Source organism: Pleurodeles waltl, chromosome 1_1 (genome assembly GCF_031143425.1).
Source record: "Pleurodeles waltl isolate 20211129_DDA chromosome 1_1, aPleWal1.hap1.20221129, whole genome shotgun sequence".
Taxonomy (NCBI): Eukaryota; Metazoa; Chordata; class Amphibia; order Caudata; family Salamandridae; genus Pleurodeles; species Pleurodeles waltl.
This window is the reverse complement of record NC_090436.1, coordinates 16,240,762-16,268,703: the sequence shown is the minus strand read 5'-3', so window position 1 is coordinate 16,268,703 and position 27,942 is coordinate 16,240,762. Positions and strand designations below refer to the sequence as shown.

The 27,942-nt window shown below is 52.5% G+C and overlaps 1 protein-coding gene across 1 annotated transcript in view; it reads right to left on the bottom strand.

Annotated features, from left to right (window-relative positions):
* The window catches only part of LOC138254630 (kazal-type serine protease inhibitor domain-containing protein 1-like), a 28,614-nt gene extending 4,520 nt beyond the window's left edge, over positions 1 to 24,094 (bottom strand). Inside the window, exons 1-2 of the mRNA XM_069205819.1 lie at positions 22,774 to 24,094; positions 10,287 to 10,447 (exon numbers count right to left, since the gene is read on the bottom strand). Of these exons, the coding sequence (XP_069061920.1) occupies positions 10,287 to 10,447; positions 22,774 to 23,233 (621 nt within the window). The 5' untranslated portion in view covers positions 23,234 to 24,094. The remainder of the gene's footprint in view (positions 1 to 10,286; positions 10,448 to 22,773) is intronic.
* Positions 24,095 to 27,942: the final 3,848 nt, after the last annotated feature.

Genomic DNA, 27,942 nt, shown 5'->3' with positions numbered 1-27,942 from the left:
GCACTTGGCTTGGGGAGGCTACCCCTCCCAAGCCATGTAGCACCTCTTTCCAAAGGGAGATGGTGTTGCCTCCCACTCCTAAAGGAAATACTTTGTTCTGCATTCCTGGGTTTGAGCTGGTCAAGCAGGAGGAGGGTAGAAACCTATCTGTAGGACGGTAGCAGTGCGGCTACCCCAGACAACCCTGCAAACTGATAGGAGCAAAGCTGGGGGTCCTCTATGGAGCCCCCCGGAGTGCATGGAATCATACAACCAGTACTGGCAACAGTATTGAGGTATGATTCTGACATGTTTGATTCCACACATGCCAAGGTTCGGAGTTACCATTATGTAGCTGGACACAGGTAGTGACCTATGTCCAGTACTCGGTTAAAATGGCTTTCCCGCACCTACGATGTCCAGGAAAATGGCACTGGAGTTTGTGGGGACACCTCTGCTAGTGCAAGGGTGCCCTCACACACAGGTACTTGCACCCTGACCTCTGGACTAGGAGGGCCTGCCATAGGGGTGAATTACAGTGACCTGGTGCAGTGACCTGTAGTGAAAGGGTGAATGTACCTTTTCATGCAGGCTGCACTGTCAGGCCTGCAGACACATTTTGCATGGTCTCCCATGGGTGACACAATACATTCTTCAGCCCATGGGGCACAGCTGGTGCCCCAATGCCCTGGGTTCCTAAGTACCATATACTAGAGACTTAGATGGGGGCACCAGTATGCCAATTGTGGGGTGTCTTAAGACAGGAACAATCAAATTTAGAGGGAGAGAGCGCAGTCACTGTGGTCCTAGTTAGCAGGATCCCAGTGAACACAGTCAAAACACACAGACAGCAGGCAAAAAGTGAGGGTAGCCATGCCAAAGAGAGAATCACTTTCCTACAGGGGGCTAAAATTTTGTTGTGCCACTGACTACAGCTGCCTTCTATGTAAAATGGTGAACAAAGTTTGAATCATGTCAAAGTGCTCTGTACCAACAAAATGTGTAACATAGCCTGAGTCTGTTGTGAAGCTACTTCTGTGAAGTTCACGCTGTGTAAAACTGCCAAAAAAGAGTGGATCTTGCCTGCCATCCATGCACGAATCTCATACCCTAAGAATACATACAACACATGTTGGATGTCAGGAAAAGATACAATGATGTCAGAAAGAGATACCCATCTAGTGGCTGGAATGCACACCGTGAAACTAGAAAATCTAGGACCAATCCTGGCTTCCCTATTTGACAAATTGTGTGATCCTAGGCAAATACTTTATTTTGCAGAGCCTCCTTTGTGATCATCATCATGTGTGAGAGTATATTCAAATATGCTAATTCCAGATGTGTGCTGTGCAAAAACCTCTCTTTTTGCTTCAATGGACTAAAACGTTGCCCCACCTATAATGATAAAGGCCATGTATAATGCTCACATGTCCTTTCGCTTGCCTCTTAGTTCACTGATAGCGCTATCATCAGGGCAGGGATGTTTCTCAGATCATACTTAAAAACTCTCATTCTAATGAATATTACTCGAGTAATCTGCTCCACTAAGGTGAAACACTTCCCTTGGTAAAGAGACACACTTTGTTGTTTCAAATCTTAAGAAAGCTTATAACATTGTAACATGATGTTTGTTGCATGATTTACATTCCAAATATTTTCAAGGCTTGGCTCGTTCGCAGGCTCTTAGAGCCAGAGCCTGCATTCTGCCTTGGTGGGTGGGAGAGGAGATCTGCATTTTAACATAACTGGGTTGACAGCCAGGACCAGCACAACCAGAAGGCCAGTCAAAGTTCAAGTGAAACTGCTTTAGTCTGCCACTTAGTGGTAAGACCAATTTAGTACAAAAGACCTATAAATAGCCTTTTCAGTCTTTGGGAGTCCTCCAAGATGCAAAATTGTATTTTGCCTGAAGCACTAGAGATCCCTTCACTGCTTCAAGTGATAACTGTGCTTTTGTTGCCTGTTTCTGGTTACATGTAACTGTAGCTCCTCTGACTAGCAGGGGCTTGGTCTCTCAGCCATCTTCCCACAACTTTGGGCTTTCCACAGAGTCTATGCTAACATGCCTGGCTCAGCTGAAGGTCCTCTTGGCCCCCGAGCCCAAAATGAGCCGAGCTTTCATGTGTGTCCGCCACCCACACTCTAGCCTCATGCACCAACAAGTAAAGAACAAGCATTTGCAATGCAACAGGTCTCGCATTTGCTTGAGTTAGAGCTATTAGCCTTGGAAACTCCTAACCGGACATTTCTTGACACACAAATTGAATGAAAAAAAAACTAAAGCAATCGCGGTCTGTAAAACGCAGCACGATCGTGCTGAAACTGAAAAACAAGTGTGATTGCGCTATGTAAAACCCAGTGCGATCGCGCTGCATGGAAGAAAAAAAGATAAAGTAGTGCAGGAACCAGGCTGAAAACATGAAGCCTCGTAAGTTTTCAGTAGTTGGCCGGTGCGCTCGAGGAGGGCTTAATACCAGAAAAGGCACCAACGTATGCATGCCTTTCACTAATGAAATCAAGCGGATTTTAAAAGGCAAGCCTGTGAACCAATGAAAGTGACAGGCGTGGCATGGACGTGGTTACAAGACGAAAGAGAGATTAGAACAGGGACGGAGCGCTTGTGCATCCGACCCTAAAAAGCATTAACCCTTGATGGCAGAAAGGGAGAACCTTCTAGTGGCTGAATCAGGCAAGCTGAAACCAGAAAAACCTGGGATCGATTCCCACCCGACCAAGTTGTGTGACCCTAGACAGTTATTTTTCTGAGCCTCCTCTTTCTTAATCTCACATATCAGAGCGCAGACACCTAGAGCTCTGTACCTGACCCACTTATATTGGATTTAATAGATCACAGTAGTGCTCTGTCTATAATAGGAACCCAGTCCTATTGGGCGGGAGCAGGAAAGTTCCAAGTTCATGTTTAAAAACTATCACTTTTAATAAATGTCTATCACTGGAGGTATATAAAAAAGCACGCACATCCCTGGCGCTTTGTGCGGGGCTCCTCGGCGCTATAGCTAGTTACCTTCACAGACAGTAATAGATTTGATGACCCTAAAGCTGACCGTGCTCGGGAAACGTAATCCTGAAGAAACGTGTGTACGCTGCGCCCTCCAGTGGGAGCTGTGCTAATTGCAGATGTAAGGTTTATTGGTTGCTGCAAAGAAGATTGGAGGGGCGTGGGTGGTTGCTAGAAATTACGTAATATATTCTGGAAGGTTCGAAAAAAGCTGAACATACAACTTGGAAAAGCGTGTTTTACAAATGCTGATAAAATAACAGATATTGTGTGCTATGAGAGACCTTTTTGCACAGCTGTTAGTACTAGCGCAGTTACCTTGACTTTGAGGCGCTATGAAAACCATGGTAGTCATGATACCATGGGAGTTACATACATGCCAAAATTTTAAAAGAGAAAAGTGTGATTTCATAGAGAAAAAAAAACAGGGAGATATTAGATAGGCAAAAATTATGTTTTTTTCTCCTTCCCTGTCAGAAGCATGGAGAAAGTGTTATAGCAGGCATAGAGTGCTGTGCACCGGCCTGCAGAAGCAGGTCACTGGCAGTGCATGCAGAGAGAGTAGTGCATGCGCTGTGCACCGGCCTGCAGGAGCAGGTCACTGGCGGTGCATACAGAGAGAGTGATGCAAGTGCTGTGCACCGGCCTGCAGGAGCAGGTTACTGGTGGTGCATTCAGAGAGAGAGTGATGCAAGCGCTGTGCACTGGCCTGCAGGAGCAGGTTACTGGCAGTGCATACAGAGAGAAGGTGATCCAAGCACTGTGCACCGGCCTGCAGGAGCAGGTTACTGGCAGTGCATGCAGAGAGAGTGATGCAAGTGATGTGGACCGGCCTGCAGGAGCAAGTTACTGGCAGTGCATACAGAGAGAGTGATGCAAGTGCTGTGCACTGGCTGCAGGAGCAGGTCACTGGCGGTGCATGCAGAGAGAGTAGTGCATGCGCTGTGCACCGGCCTGCAGGAGCAGGTCACTGGCGGTGCATACAGAGAGAGTGATGCAAGTGCTGTGCACTGGCCTGCAGGAGCAGGTTACTGGCAGTGCAGGGCATACAGAGAGTGAGTGATGCAAGTGCTGTGCACTGGCCGGCAGGAGCAGGTTACTGGCAGTGCATGCAGAGAGAGTGATGCAAGCGCTGTGCACCGGCCTGCAGGAGCAGGTTACTGGCAGTGCATACAGAGAGAGTGATGCAAGTGCTGTGCACTGGCCTGCAGGAGCAGGTTACTAGCAGTGCAGGGCATACAGAGAGTGAGTGATGCAAGTGCTGTGCACTGGCCGGCAGGAGCAGGTTACTGGCAGTGCATGCAGAGAGAGTGATGCAAGCGCTGTGCACCGGCCTGCAGGAGCAGGTTACTGGCAGTGCATACAGAGAGAGTGATGTGAGTACTGTGCACCGGACTGCAGGAGCAGGTTACTGGCGGTGCATACAGAGAGAGTGTGCATACAGAGAGAGAGTGATGCAACACTGTGCACCGGCCTGCAGGAGCAGGTTACTGGCAGTGCATACAGAGAGAGAGTGATGCAAGCGCTGTGCACTGGCCTGCAGGAGCAGGTTACTGGTGGTGCATTCAGAGAGAGAGTGATGCAAGCGCTGTGCACTGGCCTGCAGGAGCAGGTTACTGGCAGTGCATACAGAGAGAAGGTGATCCAAGCACTGTGCACCGGCCTGCAGGAGCAGGTTACTGGCAGTGCATGCAGAGAGAGTGATGCAAGTGATGTGGACCGGCCTGCAGGAGCAAGTTACTGGCAGTGCATACAGAGAGAGTGATGCAAGTGCTGTGCACTGGCTGCAGGAGCAGGTCACTGGCAGTGCATGCAGAGAGAGTGATGCAAGCACTGTGCACTGGCCGGCAGGAGCTGGTCACTGGCAGCGCCTACACAGAGAGTGATGCAAGCACTGTGCACTGGCCGGCAGGAGATGGTCACTGGCAGCGCCTACACAGAGAGTCATGCAAGCACTGTGCACTTGCCGGCAGGAGCTGGTCGCTGGCAGGACATACTCCGAGTTACACAAGACCAGACCCTGTCAGCTGAAGTCAGCAGAGGAATCAGGTTTTTATATGCCGGAATTGGGAGGTGGGAGAATAGCCTTGAAATCGGTCATCTCCCGCCCACCTGAAGTGAGAGGGTTGGCATTTATGATGATACCCTGGGAGTATTTGCACCCAGGCCTGGACACGGTACGAAATAGGGCTTTAAACAAAATCAAACGTATTCATTTGCAACATGACTTTTCTGACTTTGTTTATGTAAATGATTAGTCATGGGTCGTTAGCGCAGTTCTATAACACGTTTAAAAGTGCTCGCTATTTATATCTGCTGCTTGAAGTGTGTACAGGTAAGGGCTAAAAATACCAGCTTTAGGTGATTTTGTTTTTTTCTGTACCGGCCGGAGCACTAAAATACAGGTGGTGGCGGTAGAAAACCAACCAGGCAGCAACCCTACCTGGGAGTGAAAGGCGGCAGAGAACGGGTGACTCAGCAGCAATCTCGCCCTCCCATCCCAGCCTGTCCTGGGTGTGATTCCTACTGCAAGGTTGTAGTTGTTGTCTAAGAGGACACTGTGGTAAGCATACATCCATGCGTACTCACTGGTACACAGTCACAGAATGGGAAAGACATGACAATGATGTGTAGATAGCAACAACAGACAATGATCACCAAGGCACCCTAGTCTAACCCCATGCACAAGACACACTCAACCAGCTCACCATTGCGGCCTTGGCCACGCAATGCTTAATTTGTAAATAACAAAGTGCCGGTGCTCAAAGCCCTCCTCTTAAACACGCAGCTGTTGCAATTAAATGTGCGAACATGGAATACTGAGGCAGTGTAATCCTGAAGCCATCTCGGGTCACTTCATTCCATTTACAGCCACTCCCTGCCCCTTCAGCTCACTCTTGCAGCTTTCTCCCTTTGTGGCGCTTTTTCATTTTTCTCTTCCTCCGTCTTTCCCATGTGTGTCTTTTGCCCGCAGCAAATGCTTGGGGGCAATGAATAAGCGCCGGCCCTAAACAATAGGTGCCAGTGCTCAGCACCGGAAACAACAAGCACAAATTAAGCACTGTGGCCACGGCACGCCACATATAGCCTAACAGGGTTATTTTGATGAATATTTTTCCAAAGGCACACCAATTGCCATGTAAATCAAAACGGGGGGTGGAGGGACCGGGAGGTTATATGGTCCAGTGTACAGTCTCCCAATTGTAATCCTATAAATTTGAGTACACTGTTCCAAGCTAATCTGACGTCCTAGGAGACCTGGGGTCTCAGGAGCAAGAGCCCTCAAGCATCACACTGGATGACTGGCATCATCATCGGGAGATGCTCCTCGCCAGGCAGGCACTGCAACGCCTGACAGGCTCCCCGAGGGGGGCTCTTCCGCCGTACTGTTCTGGTAGTGAACTGATGCGTTCTACTGATTAAGCGTGAGAGCCTACAAGCCGGGGATCCCCACTGAATCACTACAGGAAGCCGGGGACCCCCACTGAATCACTTATAAGAAGCCGGGGATCCCCACTGAATCACTAAAGGAAGCCAGGGGCCCCCGCTGAATCACTATAAGAAGCCGGAGACTGCAACTGAATCACTATAGGAAGCCGGGGACCCCACTGAATTGCTATAGGAAGCCGGGGACCCTACAAATTACAGAAAGTTACTTAATTCACAAACAAAAAATATACAAAAATGAAGGACATCAATTTCATTTTTAGCCTCCAATTTCAAATTCCTTCAGATTTACAGAGTATTTTTTTTTTTATTACATTTGCCTTTTCATGTGTTAACGTTATTAATCTATTAATAATATTTATTTTTCGAAACAGTCACACACCTTCTGAGTAAGAGTTCTTGGACCCCCACATTAAGAACCACTGCTCCAGATGAAAGAGTATTTGGTGATAATTGTAATTCAATCATTTCAGCCACTGATCATTCTGAGTGACAAACTGAGAGCAGTCAGCTTTTTAGACAGGCAATAATGACAACCCAATTATTTCAACTCTGGTTAAATGAAATTCAACCGTCTGCCTCATCCACTAGCAAATAGGCCTGGGAGTAATTTTAATTGTGCTGGTGTAATCAGAGTCATTTTGGTAATTCAGCATTACTCTTTCCTGCTGAATTACAGATAATAACGTGATTACACCTGCTCATGTAATTAAGAGTAATTTGAGGGAAAAATCCTACTGCAAGAGCATATTTAGTGGGCGCAAGCCTTGCGCTGCTGTTACGTTCTGTTGCATTTAGCGCTATTTCTTCACACAGATTGCATTATCACGTCCATTGTGGCTAAGAGAGAGCATTTGTGGGTACAGAAAATAGCACTAAATGCAGAATTACCCTTCTGATGTAATTCCGTGTAATCTCATGGAATTTTTAAGTCAGTTCACATGATTCTACTACACAGAAGTTTCACCCACCCTGAGTGCTAGTCCCTAACCTGAAGAATAAGTCATTAATAAAGTCTAAAGAAACATATTTTTCCAAAAAAAAGCATTCAAACCAGTTCTCAAAAACACAGACGTTTAAAATGTTGAGGTAGATCAAAATTAATACAGGATCTAATTTTGTGGGGAGGTGTCTGATAGAAGGCGGACTGAGATGGCACTCTGGCTAAGAGGGCACAAGTTTAAAAATCAGAAGAGAAATCTTAAAAAGTTACACGATCCAGGTGTTTCACAACACCCACCATGAGCCAGACTTCAAGAAACACCTGGTCTGTCATCGATGAGAAACCTCCAGACTGCTCCGGTCTCAAGGACTGTACTAATAGGTATCGCACCGTCCTCAGACCTGTGCACGATTGTGAATTGTCAACCTCCCCCCACCACACAAACTGCAGTAGTGTGTAAAGCTCAGTGCGGTCATAGGTGTTGCAGGACTTGGGTCAAAACCTGACGGTGGGACCACTGGAACCTTCCTTTGTTCTACCAGGTGTCATAAGCAATGAATTCTAAGGGGCCTCTGAACGAGCCCCGTGCGCTGCTGATGTGTCTTGCATTTTGAAGCTCTGGCGGGGCAGACTTCAGAATCACATCCATGAGGCCACACAGAGCCTCTTTGCGTGGCTTTCCATACCTTCGTAGATATGGAGTAAGGCAAGGCAGAACAAGTTGCCGAGGTGCCTGACTGCACTAGCGGGCGTTCCATGTGCTTTGAGGTGGGTTTTACCACACAACACCCATGGACTTTGATGGTCCCCCAGATTTACAAGACCATGTAAACCTGGGGAAGCGCCAAACCTTACTCCTCCCAAAGTGAGGTGTGATGAGTAGAAACATTTGTATTTCTCCTAATTTTTTCCTCTTTTCCTGTGTGCTCCCCGTGTGTTGCAATCTGCAGCGCACACAGATAGAGGTAAATGCTTTTTGGGTTTCTTTTTGTGAAGCAAGGTCCCCCTTCCTGCGCAAAAACAATCCTGCATGCAACACAGGCACCCTTGCACCATGGTGCAAAGGAGCTTGCATTGGTGCTAGGCAGCCAAGTGTGCACCCCCACAGGGGGAAAGGACAGGAATGCATCTTATGCCATAGATAAGGCACATTCCGGCCCTTTCACTGTTGCGTAGGGCAGCAAGGAGACGTGTGGCACTGCGCTATGCCAAATCCCCATAAATATTGCACTAAGTATGAAGACATACCCTCCATATAAAGAGAAATAACGCTACAATACGCCACCTCATTATTAATAAACGGTAGCAGGTTCACGCTCCATAGATAGCAGCACACGCATGCATCCTCACGCTCTATAGGCACCAGCACACCCATGCACCCTCACGCTCTATAGGGCCCAGAACAGCCATGCACCCTCACGCTCTATGGGGCCCAGAACTCCCAAGCTTCGTCAAGCACTATAGGGTCCACCACACCTATGCACCCTCACACTCTATAGGTACCACCACACCTATGCACCCTCATGCTCTATAGGTACCAGCACACCCCTGCATCCTCACCCTCTACAGGAACCAGCACACCCATGCACCCGCACGCTCTATAGGGCCCAGAACACCCATGCATCCTCAAGCTTTATAGGGTCCACCACACCTATGCACCCTCACACTCTATAGGTACCACCACACCTATGCACCCTCACCCTCTATAGGTACCAGCAAACCCATGCATCCTCACGCTCTATAGGGCCCAGAACACCCATGCATCCTCATGCTCTATAGGTACCAACACACCTATGCACCCTCACACTCTATAGGTACCAGTACACCCATGCACCCTCATGCTCTATAGGTACCAGCACACTGATTGATCATCACACTCTATAGGGCCCAGAACACCCATGCATCCTCACGCTCTATAGGTACTTGCACACCCATGCATCCTCATACTCTGTAGGTACCAGTACACCCATGCATCCTCATACTCTGTAGGTACCAGCACACCCATGCATCCTCACGCTCTATAGGTACCAGCACACCCATGCATCCTCACGCTCTATAGGGCCCAGAACACCCATGTATCCTTGCACTCTATAGGTACCACCACACCTATGCACCCCCACACTCTATAGGTACCAGCACACCCTTGCACCCTCACGCTCTATAGGTACTTGCACACCTATGCATCCTCTTACTCTGTAGGTACCAGTACACCCATGCACCCTCACTCTCTGTAGGTACCAGTACACCCATGCACCCGCACGCTCTATAGGTACCAGTACACCCATGCATCCTCACGCTCTATAGGTACCAGCACACCCATGCACCCTCACACTCTATAGGTACCAGCACACCCATGCACCCTCACCTGCACTGTGATGTGACTACTGCCGCCCCCCCCCCCCCCCCACTGTGACAGCCCTGGACATTGCTCAGTTCACATTCTATAGGTACCAGTACACCCATGCACCCTCACCAACACTGTGATGTGAGCCCTGCCCCCCCTCCTGTGACAGCTCTGGACATAGGTACCAGTACACCCATGCACCCTCACACTCTATAGGTACCAGCACACCCATGCATCCTCACGACCTATAGGTACCAGCACACCCATCCACCCTCACGCTCTATAGGTACCAGCACACCCATGCATCCTCACGCTCTGTAGGTACCAGTACACCCATGCATCCTCACGCTCTATAGGTACCAGCACACCCATGCACCCTCACAGTATGTAGGTACCAGCACACCCATGCATCCTCACGCTCTGTAGGTACCAGCACACCCATGCATCCTCACACTCTGTAGGTACCAGCACACCGTGCACCCTCACACTCTGTAGGTACCCGCACACCGTGCAACCTCACACTCTGTAGGTACCAGCACACCGTGCACCCTCACCTGCACTGTGATGTGAGTACTGTCCCCCGGCAGGGCGCCTCGCTCCCCTCCTTTCCTCCACTCTATAAACACCACAGGGAAGGAAGACACCTCACAGCCAAACATGACGTCATTTCCTTCCAGGCTCAAGATGTCACGAGGAGCCTTGACGATGACTGGAGCTGCAGAGAGTGGAACCAAGAAGGAAATGACTGTTAGACAGGTAGTGTGAGAGCACCCCAAAAAGTCATTCTTATGCCACCCCAAAACAAGGAGAAATACACCAGCACGCAAGAGCCCCAGACAGGGGTGGTTTTAGGGGGACCGGGATGTGAGGGTGATGGGTCCGGTCCAGGGACTCTCCAAAGCCTGAATAAATCACAAACTACTCATCACAAAGGAAAGAGACTTTTAAATATTTAGACTCAACCTGAAAGTTTAAAATATGCCCAAACATAACATATAGCAGTGTCTGCCCGAGAAAAAAAAATAGTGTAGCGCACCACCCCGCGCTTCCGCCGTTTCTAAGCACTGTAAAAAGTAGCTTTATTGATCACACATTAATGGCACTTCATTCGTCAGCCTGGAAAGGAGGGAAAGCTGCGTTTACTCTCCTGGCCAGCAGGTCCCAGCAGAAATCAGCGGCGAGCATTCACTCACTGAGCAGCTATATGGGTTCATTAACAAATTTACCGCGTTTGTAGGGACAGCTTTATTTCAGGATCTATGCACAGAAAAATTCTACAAAATGGGGTCGATGTGTTCTTTGAATTTTGCTGATGCTGGAGTCACTGAATTTCAATAGCAAGATTAGGAATCTTACAAAAATGACAATAGCGGCAGCGTGCGCTGTAATATTATTTCTGCACATTTACGGGCGTTGCCCAGTGCTGTGAGTGGGCATCCATGAAGCCAGCTGAACATGGGGGTAGACGCAAGGAATCTGATGATGCGAAACAGAAGGGCGCTTTCAAAGCAAGGGCAGGCCAAGAAAACCGGGGGACACATTTATGGGAAATTGGTGCAGGGACGCAAAAGTGAAATGGAAGGAATGCGCAATATTGAAGAAATACTGTGCATTCCTGTCCTTCTCCCCACACCCCCCCCGCTCTGATGCACAACTGGCTGCCTAGCGCCAATGTACGCACTTGTGCACCGTGGTGCAAGGGTGCCTGGGTTGCATGCAGGATTGTTGCACCTTCCTGCACAAAAACAATCCAGAGAGGTGTTTTCATCTTTCCATTGTGAAGCGTCAAAATCCATGAGTGTTGCATGCAGTGCTTAATTTGTAAATAAAAATGTGCCAGTACCTAAAGCCCTCCTCTAAAACACACGGCTGCTGCATTTAATTTGCGAGCACGGAATACAGAGGCAGCGTAATCCTGAAGCCATCTCGGGCCTCTTCAATCCATTTACAGCCACTCCCTGCCCCTCCAGCACACTCCTGCAACTTTCTGCTTTCTCCCTTTGTGAGGCTTTTTCGTTTTTCTCTTTCTTTGTCTTTCCAATGTGTGGCTTTTGCTCGCAGCAAATGCTTGAGGCAGAAGAACAAGCGCCGGCCCTCAAAAATAAGTGCTGGTGCTCAGCACCGGAAACAACAAGCACAAATTAACCACTGGTTGCATGGAAAACCCACTGCAACACCCATGAAACTCCTCCCAGGTGCAGATTAAGGCAACGCAGAGGCTTGCGCTGTTTTGTCTTACTCCATATATATAAGGCGGTGAAAGACCCCACAAAGTGGCTTTGCGTGGTCTCATAGGTATGGGTGAGAGACTTGCGCGGCCAAGACATCAAAAAAAGTAACGCTCCGATGGCGGAAGCCTCTCATAAATGTACCCCTAGACACCCTCAAGGCTTAAAAAAAGAGGGCACAACCTGCCATTGCCAGCTCTCCAATGAGAACCACAGAGGTAGGACTTCAGATGGTACAATATACCCTGCGCAGTCTCCTCCGTCCTTGCCCAGAGCTGGCCTGGGGCACTCAGTTAAGAGACTAGCTGTATCTCAGTAACTGAGGGCACTTCCTCCATAGGGCAAGAAAATGGCTGCCTGTCCCCATGTCAGGACCTTTGCCCCCTGAACCCCAAAGATTCATTCCAACTCACTGACAAAATAAAAGTGGAAGTGGGATCCGCCATGTCCTTGACACCAGGCGGGTCCAGGTGTCCCATCTTAAGGTGAGAAGAGTGACCGTGAGGTGATCCCGCCCTGTCCCATATGGCCAGAAAGTGGAGTTTGCATCCTGAAGGCGCTGCAGCAAGCCACTTACACGTATGTGCACGGGTACTCAACGCCTCTAGGCGCTATTCTCAGGTGGGAGATGTGAGGGGAGAAAAGTGTTAATGCAGGGTTTTAGGAAACAACCCTGGCTATTCGGGGTACTTTTTTACAGTGTCACAAAATCCAACAACCCTGCCAGCCAATCATAAACCCTCAAGATACAATTATCCCTCCTATGCTGAGACTACATAAAAAAATATATTTTGTATTGTTCTCAGCACTCGTGCAAAGTTTCTGTAATATGGCCCCTGGAAGTGTGCTTACTATCAGGTCCATACCACACTGTGGCACCTACAGTCCACATGCATGACTCACTTTTCACGAGGCACATTTTCTTCTGTGTGTTCAACTTTTTAGCGGTGCTTTGAAATCCTAAATCATATTTTTTGTCACCAACGCTATATCTGTACATCCATCCCCTCTGCTCAGGATATCTGCCCCTTGTGGGATTAATTATGTCTTCGAACCGGGATTCGAAATTCTCCCCACCCCTCTTATACCAGTCATATTCTGATTTTTATTGCTAAAAAAATGTAATTTCCTAAAATCCAGACTCTGCAATGAGGAGCATCAGAACACTGCGAAGTAAAACGCAATAAATTGCGCTGCGCACCGCAAAATAATCACAATTTAATAAAACAAAAACGATAAAATAAAGTGCATAGGCAAGGGAGTATACTGGATTCATGCAAAAATAACCAAGAAACCACAGAATGCTGAAAAGGCATTTGAGCTGGTGGACTGGAAGTTTCAGTTCAGAGTTTCGGAGACCATGGGCTTCCCTGTCCAGGGATGATTAGTCAGTGGTCAGTCAGTAGGTGCAAGGGGTCCTCTGCCCTGCTGGTGTTGGATGGGAGAGTCGCTGAGCCATGGCACAGCTCTTCCCCAGTGCTTAATTTGTGCCAGTGTTTGCAGTGGCTTAGCACCGGCACGTATTTCTAAATACCGGCACAAATTTATAAGCACCCACCATTTTTGGTGATGTGTGTGAGTGTCTGACACATGGGGCTGGAGCTGCCGTTTAGTGCCTAGCACCAACCCAGGCGCCCTTGCACCGGGGTGAAAGGGTGCTTGTGTTGTTGGCAAGATTGTTTTTGTGCAGGAAAGGGCACCTTCCTGCACAAAAACAATACTGAAAGGCGAGTTCCTCTTTCTATGCTGCAGAATGCAGCACACATGGAAAGAGGAAAAAACAAGGAAAAATAAAAATCTCTTCGTTATGTCTCACCTCAGGAGGTGTAAGGTTTTGGCTTTTCCCCAGGTTTACATGCTTTTGTAAATCTGATGATGCGTCAAAATCGATTTGTACTGCGTGCGAAAACCAACCGCAACGCCCATGAAATGACTCCCTAGTGCAGAGTAAGGTAATGCAGTGATTTGCGTTACCATGTCTTATTCCATATCTACGAGGCCATTCAAAGCCACAACAAACACGTGAGAAGAGCCTGGACCAACCAGAGCCACTCAAGCAGGTTATAGAGCACAATGACTGCACCAGCGTAAAACACCCCGAGCACCCTCAAATCACTAACGGAGTAGAAGAAACCTAAGAACAAGCCAAGATGTGCAAAAGGCAAACACCCACCAGGACCTCAACACACCATGGAACCCTCACCAACCAACTCAGATGAAGAAAAAGGCATCTTTCAATCCTCATTCATTGCAGGCATGTGAAGATGTAAAGAATGCAACAGGTGTGTATCAACCCCTGCTCAGCCAAAGCAGGCATTTTATGAACAATGCAACAGGTGTCTGTCAACCCTTGCTCAACCTGAGCAGGGATTCTGTGAACAATGCAACAGGTGTCTATCAACCCCTGCTCATCCCAACCAGACATCCTGTGAAGAATGCAACAGGCGTCTGTCAACCTTTGCTCATTCCAACCAGGCATCCAGTGAAGAATGCAACAGGCGTCTGTCAACCCCTGCCCATCCCAACCAGGCATCTTGTGAACAGTACAGCAGGTGTCTGTCAACCCCTGCTCATCCCAACCAGACATCCTGTGAAGAATGCAACAGGCGTCTGTCAACCCCTGCTCATCCCAACCAGACATCCTGTGGACAATGCAACAGGCATCTGTCAACCATTGCTCATCCGAACAAGGCATCCTGTGAACAATGCAACAGGCATCTGTCAACCATTGCTCATTCCAACCAGGCATCTTGTGAACAATACAACAGGTGTCTGTCAACCCCTTCTCATCCCAACTAGGCATTTTGTGAACAATGCAACAGGTGTCTGTCAACCATTGCTCATGCCAACCAGGCATCTTGAGAAGAATGCAACAGGCGTCTGCCAACCCCTGCTCATCCGAACCAGGCATCTTGTGAACAATGCAATAGGCGTCTGTCAACCCCTGCAGATCCCAACCAGGCATCTTGAGAAGAATGCAACAGGCGTCTGTCAACCCTGCTCATCCCAATCAGGCATCTTGTGAACAATGCAACAGGCATCTGTCAACCCCTGCAGATCCCAACCAGGCATCTTGAGAAGAATGCAACAAGCGTCTGTCAACCATTGCTCATCCCAACCAGGCATCTTGAGAAGAATGTAAGAGGCGTCCGTCAACCCCTGCTCACCTGAGCCAGGCATCCTGTGAACAATGCAACAGGCATCTGTCAACCATTGCTCATCCCAATCGGGCATCTTGTGAACAATGCAACAGGTATCTGTCAACCCCTGCTCATCCGAACCAGGCATCTTGTGAACAATGCAACAGGCGTCTGTCAACCATTGCTCATCCCAATCAGGCATCTTGTGAATAATACAAAAGGCGTCTGTCAACCATTGCTCATCCCAAACAGGCATCCTGTGAACAATGCAACAGGCGTCTGTCAACCATTGCTAGTTCCAACCAGGCATCCAGTGAACAATGCAACAGACGTCTGCCAACCCCTGCTCACCCCCAGCAGGCATCTTGTGAAGAATGCAACAGGCGTCTGTCAACCCTTGCTCAACCTGAGCAGGCATTCTGTGAACTATGCAACAGGCGTCTATCAACCCCTGTTCATCCCAACCAGGCATCCAGTGAAGAATGCAACAGGTGTCTGTCAACCCCTGCTCATCCCAACCAGGCATCTTGTGAAAAATGCAACAGGCATCTCTCATCCCCTGCTCATCACAATCAGGCATCCAGTGAACAATGCAACAGGCGTCTTAACCCTCTGCTCACCCCCAGCAGGCATCCTGTGAAGAATGCAACGGGTATCTGTTCTCCGAGTCTGAGTGGCACCTGTTCATCTGGCGGCAGAGGACAACTGTTCTCTGAGTTAGGGTGGCATCTATTCACTTGGAGGATGGGGACAAATGTACTCCTGGAGTAAGGGTGGCACCTATTCACCTGGAGGCAGGGGTGACAGATGTACTCCTGGAGTCAAGATGGGTAAATATTCAGCTGGGGCAGGTACTGCCTCTGTTCACCTGTAGGCCAAGGGGGCAACTGTTCACCTGGAGTCATTTGTGGCAACAGTTCACCTAGAAGTTGGGGGCCATTGTTCACTAGGAGGCAGGTGGGCAAATCTTCACCTTTGTGGGCAGATCTGTATTAGTGTTAGTGGTGGCAACGAACACAGAAGGAGACTTCCAACAGACTGTTCCAAATGAGCTTCCTCCCTCCCTCTCAGGGGCACCCGGCATCCCCCGCCTCTCATGGGCACCCAGGCCCTCCCTGCCTCTCACGGGCAACCAGCATCCCCCGCCTCTCACAGGCACCCAGCTCACCTGCCTTTCATTGCCACCCAACCCTCCCTACCTCTCATAGGCACCCATCCCTCCCAGCCTCTTATAGGCACCCAGCCCTCCCTGCCTCTCACGGGCACCCGGCTCTCACCGCCTCTCATGGGCACCCAACACCCCCCATCTCTCATAGGCACCCAGCCCTCCCTGCCTCTCATGGGCACCCAGCATCCCCGCGCCTCTCATGGGCACCCGGCCCTACCTGCCTCTCATGGGCACCCAGCCCTCCCTGCCTTTCATTGCCGCCCAACTCTCCCTGCCTCTCATGGGCACCCAGCCCACCCTGCCTTTTATTGCCACCCAACCCTCTCTTCCTCTCATGGGCACCCGGCTCTCACCGCCTCTCATGGGCACCCAGCCCTCCGCGCCTCTCATGGACACCCAGCCCCCCCCGTCTTTCATTGCCGCCCAACCCTCCCTGCCTTTCATGGGCACCCAGCCCTCCCAGCCTTTCATTGCCACCCAACCCTCACTGCCTCTCACGGGCACCCGGCTCTCACCGCCTCTCATGGGCACTAGCCCTCCCTGCCTCTCATGGGCACCCAGCCCTTGCTGCCTCTCATGGGCACCCGACCCTCCCTGCCTCTCATGGGCACCCGACCCTCCCTGCCTCTCATGGGCACCCGGCCCTCCCTGCCTCTCATGGGTACCCAGCGTCCCCGCGCCTCTCATGGGCACCCGGCCCTCCCTCTCTCTCATGGGCACCCGACCCTCCCTGCCTCTCATGGGCACCCAGCCCTCGCTGCCTCTCATGGGCACCCAGCCCTCGCTGCCTCTCATGGGCACCCGGCTCTCACCGCCTCTCATGGGCACCCGGCCCTCCCCGCCTCTCATGGGCACCCAGCCCTCCCTCCCTCTCACGGGAACCCGGCTCTCACCGCCTCTCATGGGCACCCGGCCCTCCCCGCCTCTCATGGGCACCCAGCCCTCCCTCCCTCTCACGGGCACCCGGCTCTCACCGCCTCTCATGGGCACTAGCCCTCCCTGCCACTTATGTGCACCCAGGATCCCCCGCCTCTCATGGGCACCCAGTCCTCCCTCCCTCTCAGGGGCACCCAGCAGTGTGAGTATTTGCATTGTATGTGAGTACTTGCAGTGTATGTTAATATTTGCTGTGCGTGTGAGTACGTGCAGTGTGTGAGTACTGACACTGTATGTGAGTATTTGCAGCATGTGAGAGTGCCCGCAGCGCATGCAAGTACTTGCAGTGTGCGTGAGTACTTGCATTGTATGTGAGTACTTGCAGTCTCTCTTGCAGTGTCTCATCCCATCCTGCAGCACCGCTGTCCTTTGTAGTGCCAAGTGTAGCGTGAGAGGAGCATTTCATACCAGCAGGGTCGGCTCATCCTTTCATCCTTCTGATGACACGAGTATGGCTGACTTGGGTAGCAGAATCAACCAGGAAGAATGAGGTTTGTGGAATGAGCCCCTTAAGGGCTAAGAAATGATTCTGGTCAAAGCAAGGACATTTTAAGCATGTTGGGGGCTCTGGGACAAAAGTATTTTTGGGTCCCTGTTTAGATCCGCTTTGATGTATGATCCAGTTGCAGCTCCTCCGCGCCCTACTAGCCCAGGAGGACACGGTCCAACTTCCAAATGTGTTTTTCATTAATATTCAGGGTTAGTGACCTGTGTTTTAATATTGCAACACAGCAGCAGCTCAGTAATATTACTGCAAATAATCTCTGTGACCCCTCCCATGTCTCAAATGTGACGTCCTGTTTATCTAAAATTGAACAAACACATTTCTCAGCAAAATGTCTGTAATAGACTCAAACATCAACCACATTACAAATAAATGAAAGGAAAACGGTATTTAAAACAATATGTTTAAGAATGATGGAAGTTCATGTAGGCAAGAGTCTCTGCAGAACAGAGCTGCCTCCATCAGGGCCCTCCTGAAAGTCTGGGGCCCGGGGCAGAACCCGCTTTACCCATGCCCTAAAACGCCTCTGAGGTCAGAGGTCGGGCATCTCATCCTGCCATGGTCCCCTGCCGCCCCCTGCGGAGCTGGGAGGTACTGCACACACCCTATACCCAGGGAATGAAGCAAGGACACCTGCCGCTTCCGTGCAGGGCATTGACATGGGGCTGATGCTGTGAAGTGGTCCAGGCAGGGGGCTAATGAGGCCCTGGCCCCCGCGGCGCTCCCTGATTGGCTGGGCGTGCAGCGTGTGTTAAAGGGATTCAGGAGTGATCTCATCCCCATGTGGCCTGCTGTGGTGGCACAACAGAGTCCGGGTGACAATAAAACACCAGAGTGTAGTGGATTAAACGCCCCCGCCCCCCCGGCCTCCTTGTAATGGTTTATTTACATCTCAGTGAGACACCAGAGCGCTGCTGTGAACACAACTCACCAAACAGGCTTTTGAGGGGAGCCTTCTGGTTACCCTGGGTCAGGGAGGGGCCAAGTGGGGCTCCAGGGTGTGAATGCAAAGGCCACGGGGAATAATCATGTAACCAACAATGAGAATGAGGGGTGCGACCCCTGCCAGACTCCTGCCCTCCCTGGACAAACAAGAGGTGAGAGACGAGATTAGCAGGTGTGAGAAGCACTGAACCCCCCCCCCCCCCCCCCGGAGGGGGAGGGGGGATCAAAGCCATGTTTAGCTCTCGAGGGACGAGATAAACAGGTCTGAGGGGCGGATGTAAACACTGAATTAAGTGAACATACAGCTGGTGTGTGGGCACTCAAAAGTGGGGGTGAAATGGGGGCCAGGCAGGCTTGGGGGGCAGAAAGAGGCCCGAATCTCACCGGCCCCCGCGTTCCTGTCTGTCTGTCCTTCTCTGCGCAACACTTCCAGTGATGGGAAGCGGGCTTCGGGGCGCTACGTTGTGACAGAAGGCTGCATTCGTTAGTTTATTAGTGTTTATAAAGCGCACAGAACGCACAGGGGGTATTAACGAGGCACTATAAAGACTAACTCAACTTTTAAGCGATTTTAAAAGTTTATTTTCGAGTGTCTCTTTAAGTCCTGATAGCTTTAGTGATGTCAGTGCTATTGCTCATTCGGGTGGCCACCAACTTAGGGGCACATTGGCCACACCTTTAAGCCCTGGCGGCCGGGCTCATGCTTTCATGTTCACAAAGACGGTGCGACGGGTACTATCTGCTCGAGTATTTTTAACACCTAAAAACCATAAACAATGTAGTATGCGCTATATGAAACCACTGCTCTTGTGCGTGTTTCGCATATAAAGCGCTTCATGGACTATTAGGCGCTTCAGTGTAGTGAAAAGTGGGGCTTACAGAGGGGTCTGTTTCCAAGCCCCCCTTCTTTATCCCTCAACCGCCCCCTTCCATCGTAACCTATAGGCGCAAGTAAAAACATTGATTATCTTTGGACACTGGAAACTTACAATTGCAGGCAAAATGCTGCCCCCAGGAGTCCCGTGGGTGTCTATTTGTCATGTACAGCCCCAGTCGCCTAGGGCTTTACCACCTAGGGTCTCATTTACAAGAATCTGACGCATTGGTGGAGCGGTCCTGACCGAGGGTTGCCATAAAGATGCGCAGATCACGCAGACTCCCACGTTTGTGCAAATTCACAAACACATTGTGAAAGGCGTTCCCCACCTTTCCAACACAAGTACGTGTATTCCTGCAAAAAGCAGGAGTAAATGCATTGCAAGGAGATATCGCAGTGAGGCTCCCCACGAGGAAACGAGCATTAAAAAAATAAAAAGACGAGCATTGGGTAAACTCCCCGGAGTGTACCCGCTGCGGACAGTCCTGTGTGGACAGTCCCCTGCGGACAGGCCGTAGGAATAGGCGTGGACATCTACCTACCCAAAACATGGTGCAGACTTCTGTCTACTCCTGATCCAGGTCCGTAGTGCCAAGTGCCCCTGTTTGAAGCGCCCCGAGTCGCTGAACAAGGTGTCTGAGGCACAGTGAGAAACAAGGCAAGTGCCTAGAAGCACACGGCTTGGCAGGTGGCGGAGCCGATCCCCGTACCCTATCTTGGAGCTCCGTAAACACGAGTGGGTATTCAGTTGGTAATGAAAGAGATTTGGGGCAGAATGATTCAATGTGGGGAGCGAGCCCTTTGTCGAATAGAGGGCTGGACAGACATACAGTGTCACCATGTTAAAAAAAAATGCTGAAAAATTAAGAGCTAATTAAGTAATACTATTACAAAATGCGCCGCACTGTGCCGCATAATTTGCCTTTTCTTGCCGCACAACCCTGCTAACTTCATAACTTGACCTTCTCCTGTCGTAGAATTCCAGTGACGCTGACCACGGCTTGTCGTTAGGGTATTATGCAAATCTGCCCCTCATCTTGCCCCCCTCTCCCACCCAGTGGGCTCTCTCTTGGTCACCAGAAGTCACGACTGGGCCTCCGTGGGGGTTCTACGTGCACGAGGCGGCCTTAATCCGGAGCACGGACAGAGCTGTGTAGGAAGGGTGCCGTGGGCCCCGGGGCAGAAAAAGAACAGCCTCCCCCACCAAAGCTAGGGCCCCGGTGCCACTGAACCTGTCGCTCATTAATAACTACGCTTCTGGACACAGGACTGATGATGTTAGCAAAGCACATATAGAAGTCATTGTGTGGGGGCGCGGGAGGGGGGGGGGGTGTATTGTGCTCGTTACGACGTAACACAAGGGTGCCGTTTATCCCCAGGCATGTCCTTGCATGTCCTTGACATGTCCCGACAGAAGGTGCAGGTCCTCGACTTGTCCAAGCGCCCTCTCCGGACAAGACCGTACATCACTTACCAGTGAAAGGGCTCATTGATGTATATAGTACCCGACACGCACACCCATCACTCGTGTAACACTGACAGACGTCATTCACAGTGCCTAGAAGTACCAGAAATGCAGCATGACGCGCTATGTAAACTATGATCTGTATTTCGCTCTCATGATGTCGTACACTTCCCCTGCCTTCCATTTACAACTGCATCACCCCAAACCTTCACTCTCTCCCTTCCCTGCCCCCCCCCGTTCACAAACATCACCCCGAACCGGCTCCCTCTCCTTTCCCTGCCCCCCACTTACAAACGTATCACCCCAAACCTGCTCTCTCTCCCTTCCCTGTCCTCCATTTATAACCGCATCACCCCAAACCTGCTCTCTCTCCCTTCTCTGTCCCCCATTTACAAACGTATCACCCCAAACCTGCTATCTCCCCATCCCCTGCCCCCCATTTACAACTGCATCACCCCAAACATTGACTCTCTCCCTTCCCTGCCCCCCGTTCACAAACATCACCCCAAACCGGTTCTCTCTCCTCCCTGCCCCCCCGTTTACAAACGTATCACCCCAAATCTTCACTCACTCCCTTCCCTGCCCCCTCGTTTACAAACGCATGACCCCAAACCTGCTCTCTCTACCCAGACCCAAGGGCAGTGAGGCTTGAGTGTGAATCTTCCCCCTCCCCGGCCTGGACAGGCGCTTTCATGCCCCGAAATACATTCCACTGCGGCCTCTTACGCCTCTCAGCGCTGCCAGCGACCACCCGGAGCTTGGCCTCTCGGCACTGACTGCCATGATCCTCCGGAGCTTGGCCTCTCAGCGCTGCCAGCGACCACCCGGAGCTTGGCCTCTCGGCACTGACTGCCATGATCCTCCGGAGCTTGGCCTCTCAGCGCTGCCAGCGACCACCCGGAGCTTTGCCTCTCGGCACTGACTGCCATGATCCTCCGGAGCTTGGCCTCTCAGCGCTGCCTGCGACCACCCGGAGCTTTTGCCTCTTGGCACTGACTGCCATGAGGCCTCTTGGATTTACAATTGCCTCTTCCCTGTACCCTAGGCCACTGGAATTATCCGAGTGTGCCGCTGCCGCGTTTTACGCATAAATATATAATTGCCACATAATCCATCATCTGACGCATAATCTACAGATTTGAGCACAAAACGTGTTTCCAGCTCAAACGGTTCAAAAGTTACTGAAAACGCAGCGACGCTGTTGCCGCGCAGCGGAAGGCTCGTTGTATAGTTTGACTGGTCACATTTTTGTTGTTTATTGCTAAATATGGATGTTAAACCGGTGCAACTAATGCCAAGACAGAGTTAACAAGTGGAAAAGTGACAAAGCACTAAAACCATCATACAACGTGCCGCGTTCTGACGCATAATATGCCCATGCTTGCCGCATAATCCACGGAACCTTGCCGCATAATGTGTCCCCCTCTGCAGCATAATTCCAGCGGCCCTGTCCGTACCTTGCTAGAGGGAAGCTCACTCTTTCGCATGAGTGCGCATGGCCTGCGCCTGGATATTTAGAAGTAAATCAGGTTTAAGTTAGGAGTGGGCCATAAAGGCTCACAGAAAAAAGCACACTGAAACGGACACTACAGATTTAGGCACACGGTGCTTTAGTTAGCTCAAAAAGTTAGCATTTACCACTAACGTATTAACCCTGTATAGAGACTTTTGTAATAGGCAGCATGCGGTTTACGCAGCACGTTGTAATTCTGACGCGCATGTAGTACATACTCTCGCATTACACCATATAAACGGAGTAGATTCGAGGCTCTCTTACCAGCCTTGCAGGGGCCCCTGTGCGCCAGAGCCAGGCCCGGCTCTCCCTGCCTGTTCCGCGCCTCCCGGAGGTGGCAACTGTGCCGATAGGTCTTCTTGTCCGTGCCACACAGGACCTCCTTCTTGGCGCAGACGCAGCGCGGTTCTGGACTCCTGGCAACGGGGCTCTGGAGGTCGGGTGCCCGGCAGACCAGGCCCTCGCCACACAGGCCGTAGACCCGGTCAGCCCTGGGGTTGGCATCGCAGAGCCAGCCTTCGGCCTTGGCGCACTCCCAGCAGCACCCGCAGAGGTCCCGCACCCTGCCAGCCGGGCAGGACGGTGGCAGGGCAGGGCAGAGCTCTTCCTGGCACACCGGGCACTCCTCTGGCACCAAGATCTGGTTCTGCCATCCCTGGAAGGGCCACTGTCGGGGGAAAGATGCCGCAAAGCCGGCAAGAAGCAACATGGCAAGGCACAGCATGGCCGTCGCTGGGTCCCACAGCAAAGGTTCCCGGGGGTTCTTCTTGGCACCAAAACAGCTCTTATGTCTCTGCCAGGTGAAAAGTTCAAATAACGCTGCGACTTTGTAGAAGGACTCTCTTCAGTAGACCAGAGCTGTGCAGGTGGCCGGTGCCACACTACAGGGCTTCTCTGCCAGGCCCTGTGCCAAAATAGGGACAGAATGGGATAACACGATTACAAGATGGATCGAAGGGTCAGGAGGCTTTGGAGCTGGGCACCTGGATTGGACACCAGGGTGAGATGATGGTGCTGCTGGGCGCGCGGGTGTGGCGCCAGGGAGAGAGTTCCCTGCAGCTGGAGACACGGAGGGGGCACAAGGCTGAGAGGACCCTGCAGCTGGGGGCGCCAGGGAGAGAGGACCCTGCAGCTGGAGACACGGAGGGGGCACAAGGCTGAGAGGACCCTGCAGCTGGGGGCACCAGGGAGAGAGGACCCTGCAGCTGGAGACACGGAGGGGGCACAAGGCTGAGAGGACCCTGCAGCTGGGGGCACCAGGGAGAGAGGACCCTGCAGCTGGAGACACGGAGGGGGTACAAGGCTGAGAGGACCCTGCAGCTGGGGGCACCAGGGAGAGAGGTCCCTGCAGAGTGGCCACAGGTGGCAGAGGGCCGCGGAGCTGGTCACAAGGCCGAGAGGCCCCTTCAGCAGTAGAATCGGAGGTTTTGGGTCACAGGGGGAGTCTGGCCCTACCTCAGGTAAGGGGGAAGCTGGCGCAGATATACCCGAGGCCTCCCGGGGGATGGGGGCGGCTCAGAAAAGAGGGGTGGGGAGGAGGAGGAGCTTCCAGCCCCCACCCCAACAAAGACAAACATGACTTTCAAATTAAGCTCTTTTGCCGAGTGGCAAGGAAGCCTCGAGCTGTGGCTTGTGAAAGCCCAGGGCCAGTGTCTGATTCACCCTCTTCCGGTTATTGAAGATTAAAACCCATCTGCTGGAAGGTGTTAATCAGAGGGTGCGCCCCTGTCCTGTCTGTGGGAGGCGCCGGGATCACACGATGGATGGATCAAGGCCAGAGTGGGCCCGTCCCACGAGCGGACACAGGAGGAGGCTGGATCTGGCCAGAGTGGGCCTGTCCCAGGAGTGGACACGGGAGGGGGCTGGGTCAGGCGAGAGCCACAGTGAGATTGTCCCACGAGTGGATACAGGATTGATGGATGAGGCGACAGTGGGCCTGTCCCACGAGTGGACACAGAATGGATGAGGCCAGAGTGGGCCTGTCCCAGGAGTGGACACAGGAGGGGGCTGGATCAGGCCTGAGCCACAGTGGGCCTGTCCCAGGAGTGGACACAGAATGGATGAGGCCAGAGTGGGCCTGTCCCAGGAGTGGACACAGGAGGGGGCTGGATCAAGCCAGAGCCACAGTGGGCATGTCCCACGAGTGGACACAGAATGGATGAGGCCAGAGTGGGCCTGTCCCAGGAGTGGACACAGGAGGGGGCTGGATCAGGCCTGAGCCACAGTGGGCCTGTGCCAGGAGTGGATACAGGATTGATGGATGAGGCCAGAGTGGGCCCATCCCAGGAGTGGACACAGAGGAATGGGCTGGATCCGGCGTGAACCACAGTGGGCATGTCCCACCAGTGGATACAGGATTGATTGGACAGGCCAGAGTGGGCCTGTCCCTCGAGTGGACACGGGGGGGGGCTGGATCAGGCCAGAGCCACAGAGGGCATGTCCCACGAGTGGACACAGGATTGATGGATGAGGCTAGAGTGGGGCTGTCCCAGGAGTGGACACGGGAGGGGGTTGGATCAGGCCAGAGCCACAGCGTGCCTGTCCCACAAGTGGGTACAGGATTGATGGATGAGGCCAGAGTGAGCCTGTCCCAGGAGTGGACAGAGGAGGGGGCTGGATCAGGCCAGAGCCACAGAGGGCATGTCCCATGAGTGGATAAAGGATTGATGGATAAGGCCTGAGTGGGCCTGTTCTACGAGGGGGTACAGGATTGATTGATGAGGCCAGAGTGAGCCTGTCCCACGAGTAGACCGGGGGGGGGGGGGGGGGGATGGATCAGTCCAGAGCCACAGTGGGTACAGGATTGATGAATGAGGCCAGAGTGAGCCTGTCCCAGGAGTGGACACAGGAGGGGGCTGGATGAAGCCAGAGCCACAGTGGGCCTGTCCCACGAGTGGACACCGGATGGCTGGATGGGGCCACAGTGGGCATGTCCCAGGAGTGGACACGGGGCGGGGGCTGGATAAGGCCAGAGCCACAGTGGGCATGTCCCACGAGTGGACACAGGATTGATGGATGAGGCTAGAGTGAGCCTGTCCCAGGAGTGGACACAGGAGGGGGCTGGATCAGGCCAGAGCCACAGTGGACCTGTCCCACGAGTGGGTACAGGATTGATGGATGAGGCTAGAGTGGGCCTGTCCCACGAATGGACACGGGGGGGCTGGATCAGTCCAGAGCCACAGTGGGCCTGTCCCACGAGTGGATACAGGATTGATGGATGAGGCCAGAGTGGGCCTGTCCCACGAATGGACACGGGGGAGACTGGATCAGTCCAGAGCCACAGTGGGCCTGTCCCACGAGTGGATACAGGATTGATGGATGAGGCCAGAGTGAGCCTGTCCCACAAGTGGACACGGGGGAGACTGGATGAGGCCAGAGTGGGCCTGTCCCACGAGTGGACACAGGAGGAGGGTAGATGAGGCCAGAGTGGCCTGTTCCAGGAGTGGCCGCAGGATGGATGGATCAGGCCAGAGTGGGTTTGTCCCACGAGTGGACACAGAATGGATGAGGCCAGAGTCGGCCTGTCCCACGAGTGGACACGGGAGGAGACTGGATGAGGCCAGAGTGAGCCTGTCCCACGAGTGGACACCGGATGGCTGGATGGTGCCACAGTGGGCATGTCCCAGGAGTGGACACGGGGCGGGGGGTGGATAAGGCCAGAGCCACAGTGGGCATGTCCCACGAGTGGGTACAGGATTGATGGATGAGGACAGAGTGGGCCTGTCTCAGGGGTGGACACAGGAGGGGGCTGGTACAGTGGGCCTGTACCACGATTGGACACAGGATGGCTGGATGGGGCCACAGTGGGCATGTCCCAGGAGTGGACACGGGGGGGGGGGCGGGGGTTGGATCAGGCCAGAACCACCGTGGGCCTGTCCCACGAGTGGATAGAGGATTGATGGATGAGGCCAGAGTGAGCCTGTCCCTCGAGTGGACACAGAGGAAGGCGAAAGAACCGCCAACCTGCCCAGAGAGGAGGCAGCGAGGAGTCACTGAGCACAAAGAACAGAAGACGGAGGGGTACTGAGGAAACAGTACAGGGCGGGAGGTGGTACTGGTGGTACAGGACAGGACAGGAGGTGGCACTGGAGGAACAGCACAGGACGTGAGGTGGTACTGGAGGTACAGTACAGGACGGGAGGTGGTACTGGAGGTACAGTACAGGGCTGGAAGTGGTACTGGAGGTACAGTACAGGACGGGAGGTGGCACTGGAGGTACAGTACAGGGCGGGAGGTTGTACTGGAGGTACAGCACTGGGCGGGAGGTGGTACTGGAGGAGCAGCACAGGACGGGAGGTGGTACTGGAGGACCAGCACAGGACGGGAGGAGGTACTGGAGGTGCAGTACAGGACGGGAGGTGGTACTGGAGGAGCAGCACAGGACGGGAGGAGGTACTGGAGGTGCAGTACAGGATGGGAGGTGGTACTGGAGGAACAGTACAGGGCGGGAGGTGGCACTGGAGGTACAGTACAGGGCGGGAGATGGCACTGGAGGTACAGTACAGGACGGGAGGTGGTACTGCAGGAACTGTACAGGGCGGGAGGTGGTACTGGAGGAACTGTACAGGGCCCTGAGGTACTACTGGAGTTACAGCACAGGCGGGAGGTGGTACTGGAGGTACAGCACAGGACGGGAGGTGATACTGGAGGAACAGTAAAGGGCGGGAGGTGGTACTGGAGGTACAGTACAGGGTGGGAGGTGGCACTGGAGGAACAGTACAGGAGGAGAGGGGGGCACTGGAGGTACAGCACAGGATGGGAGGTGGTACTGCAGAACAGCGCAGGACGGGAGTTGGTACTGGAGGAACAGCACAGGACGGGAGGTGGCACTGGAGGTACAGTACAGGACGTGAAGTGGCACTGGATGTACAGTACAGGGCGGGAGGTGGTACTGGAGGTACAGCACAGGGCGGGAGGTGGTACTGGAGGTACAGTACAGGGCGGGAGGTGGTACTGGAGGTACAGCACGGGGGGAGGTGGTACTGGAGGAGCAACACAGGACGGGAGGTGGCACTGGAGGTACAGTACAGGACGGGAGGTGGTACTGTAGGAACAGCACAGGACGGGAGGTGGTACTGGAGGAACAGCACAGGACGGGAGGTGGTACTGGAAGGTACAGTACTGGCCGAGAGGTGGTACTGGAGGAATAGTACAGGCCGAGAGGTTGTACTGGAGGTACAGTACAGGACGGGAGGTGGTACTGGAGGAACAGTGGATGCCGAGAGGTGGTACAGGAGGTACAGTACAGGACGGGAGGTGGTACTGGAGGTACAGCACAGCATGGGAGGTGGTACTGGAAGGTACAGTTCTGGCCGAGAGGTGGTACTGGAGGAACAGTACAGGCCGAGAGGTGGTACTGGAGGTACAGTACAGGACGGGAGGTGGTACTGGAGGAACAGTGGAGGCCGAGAGGTGGCACAGGAGGTACAGTAC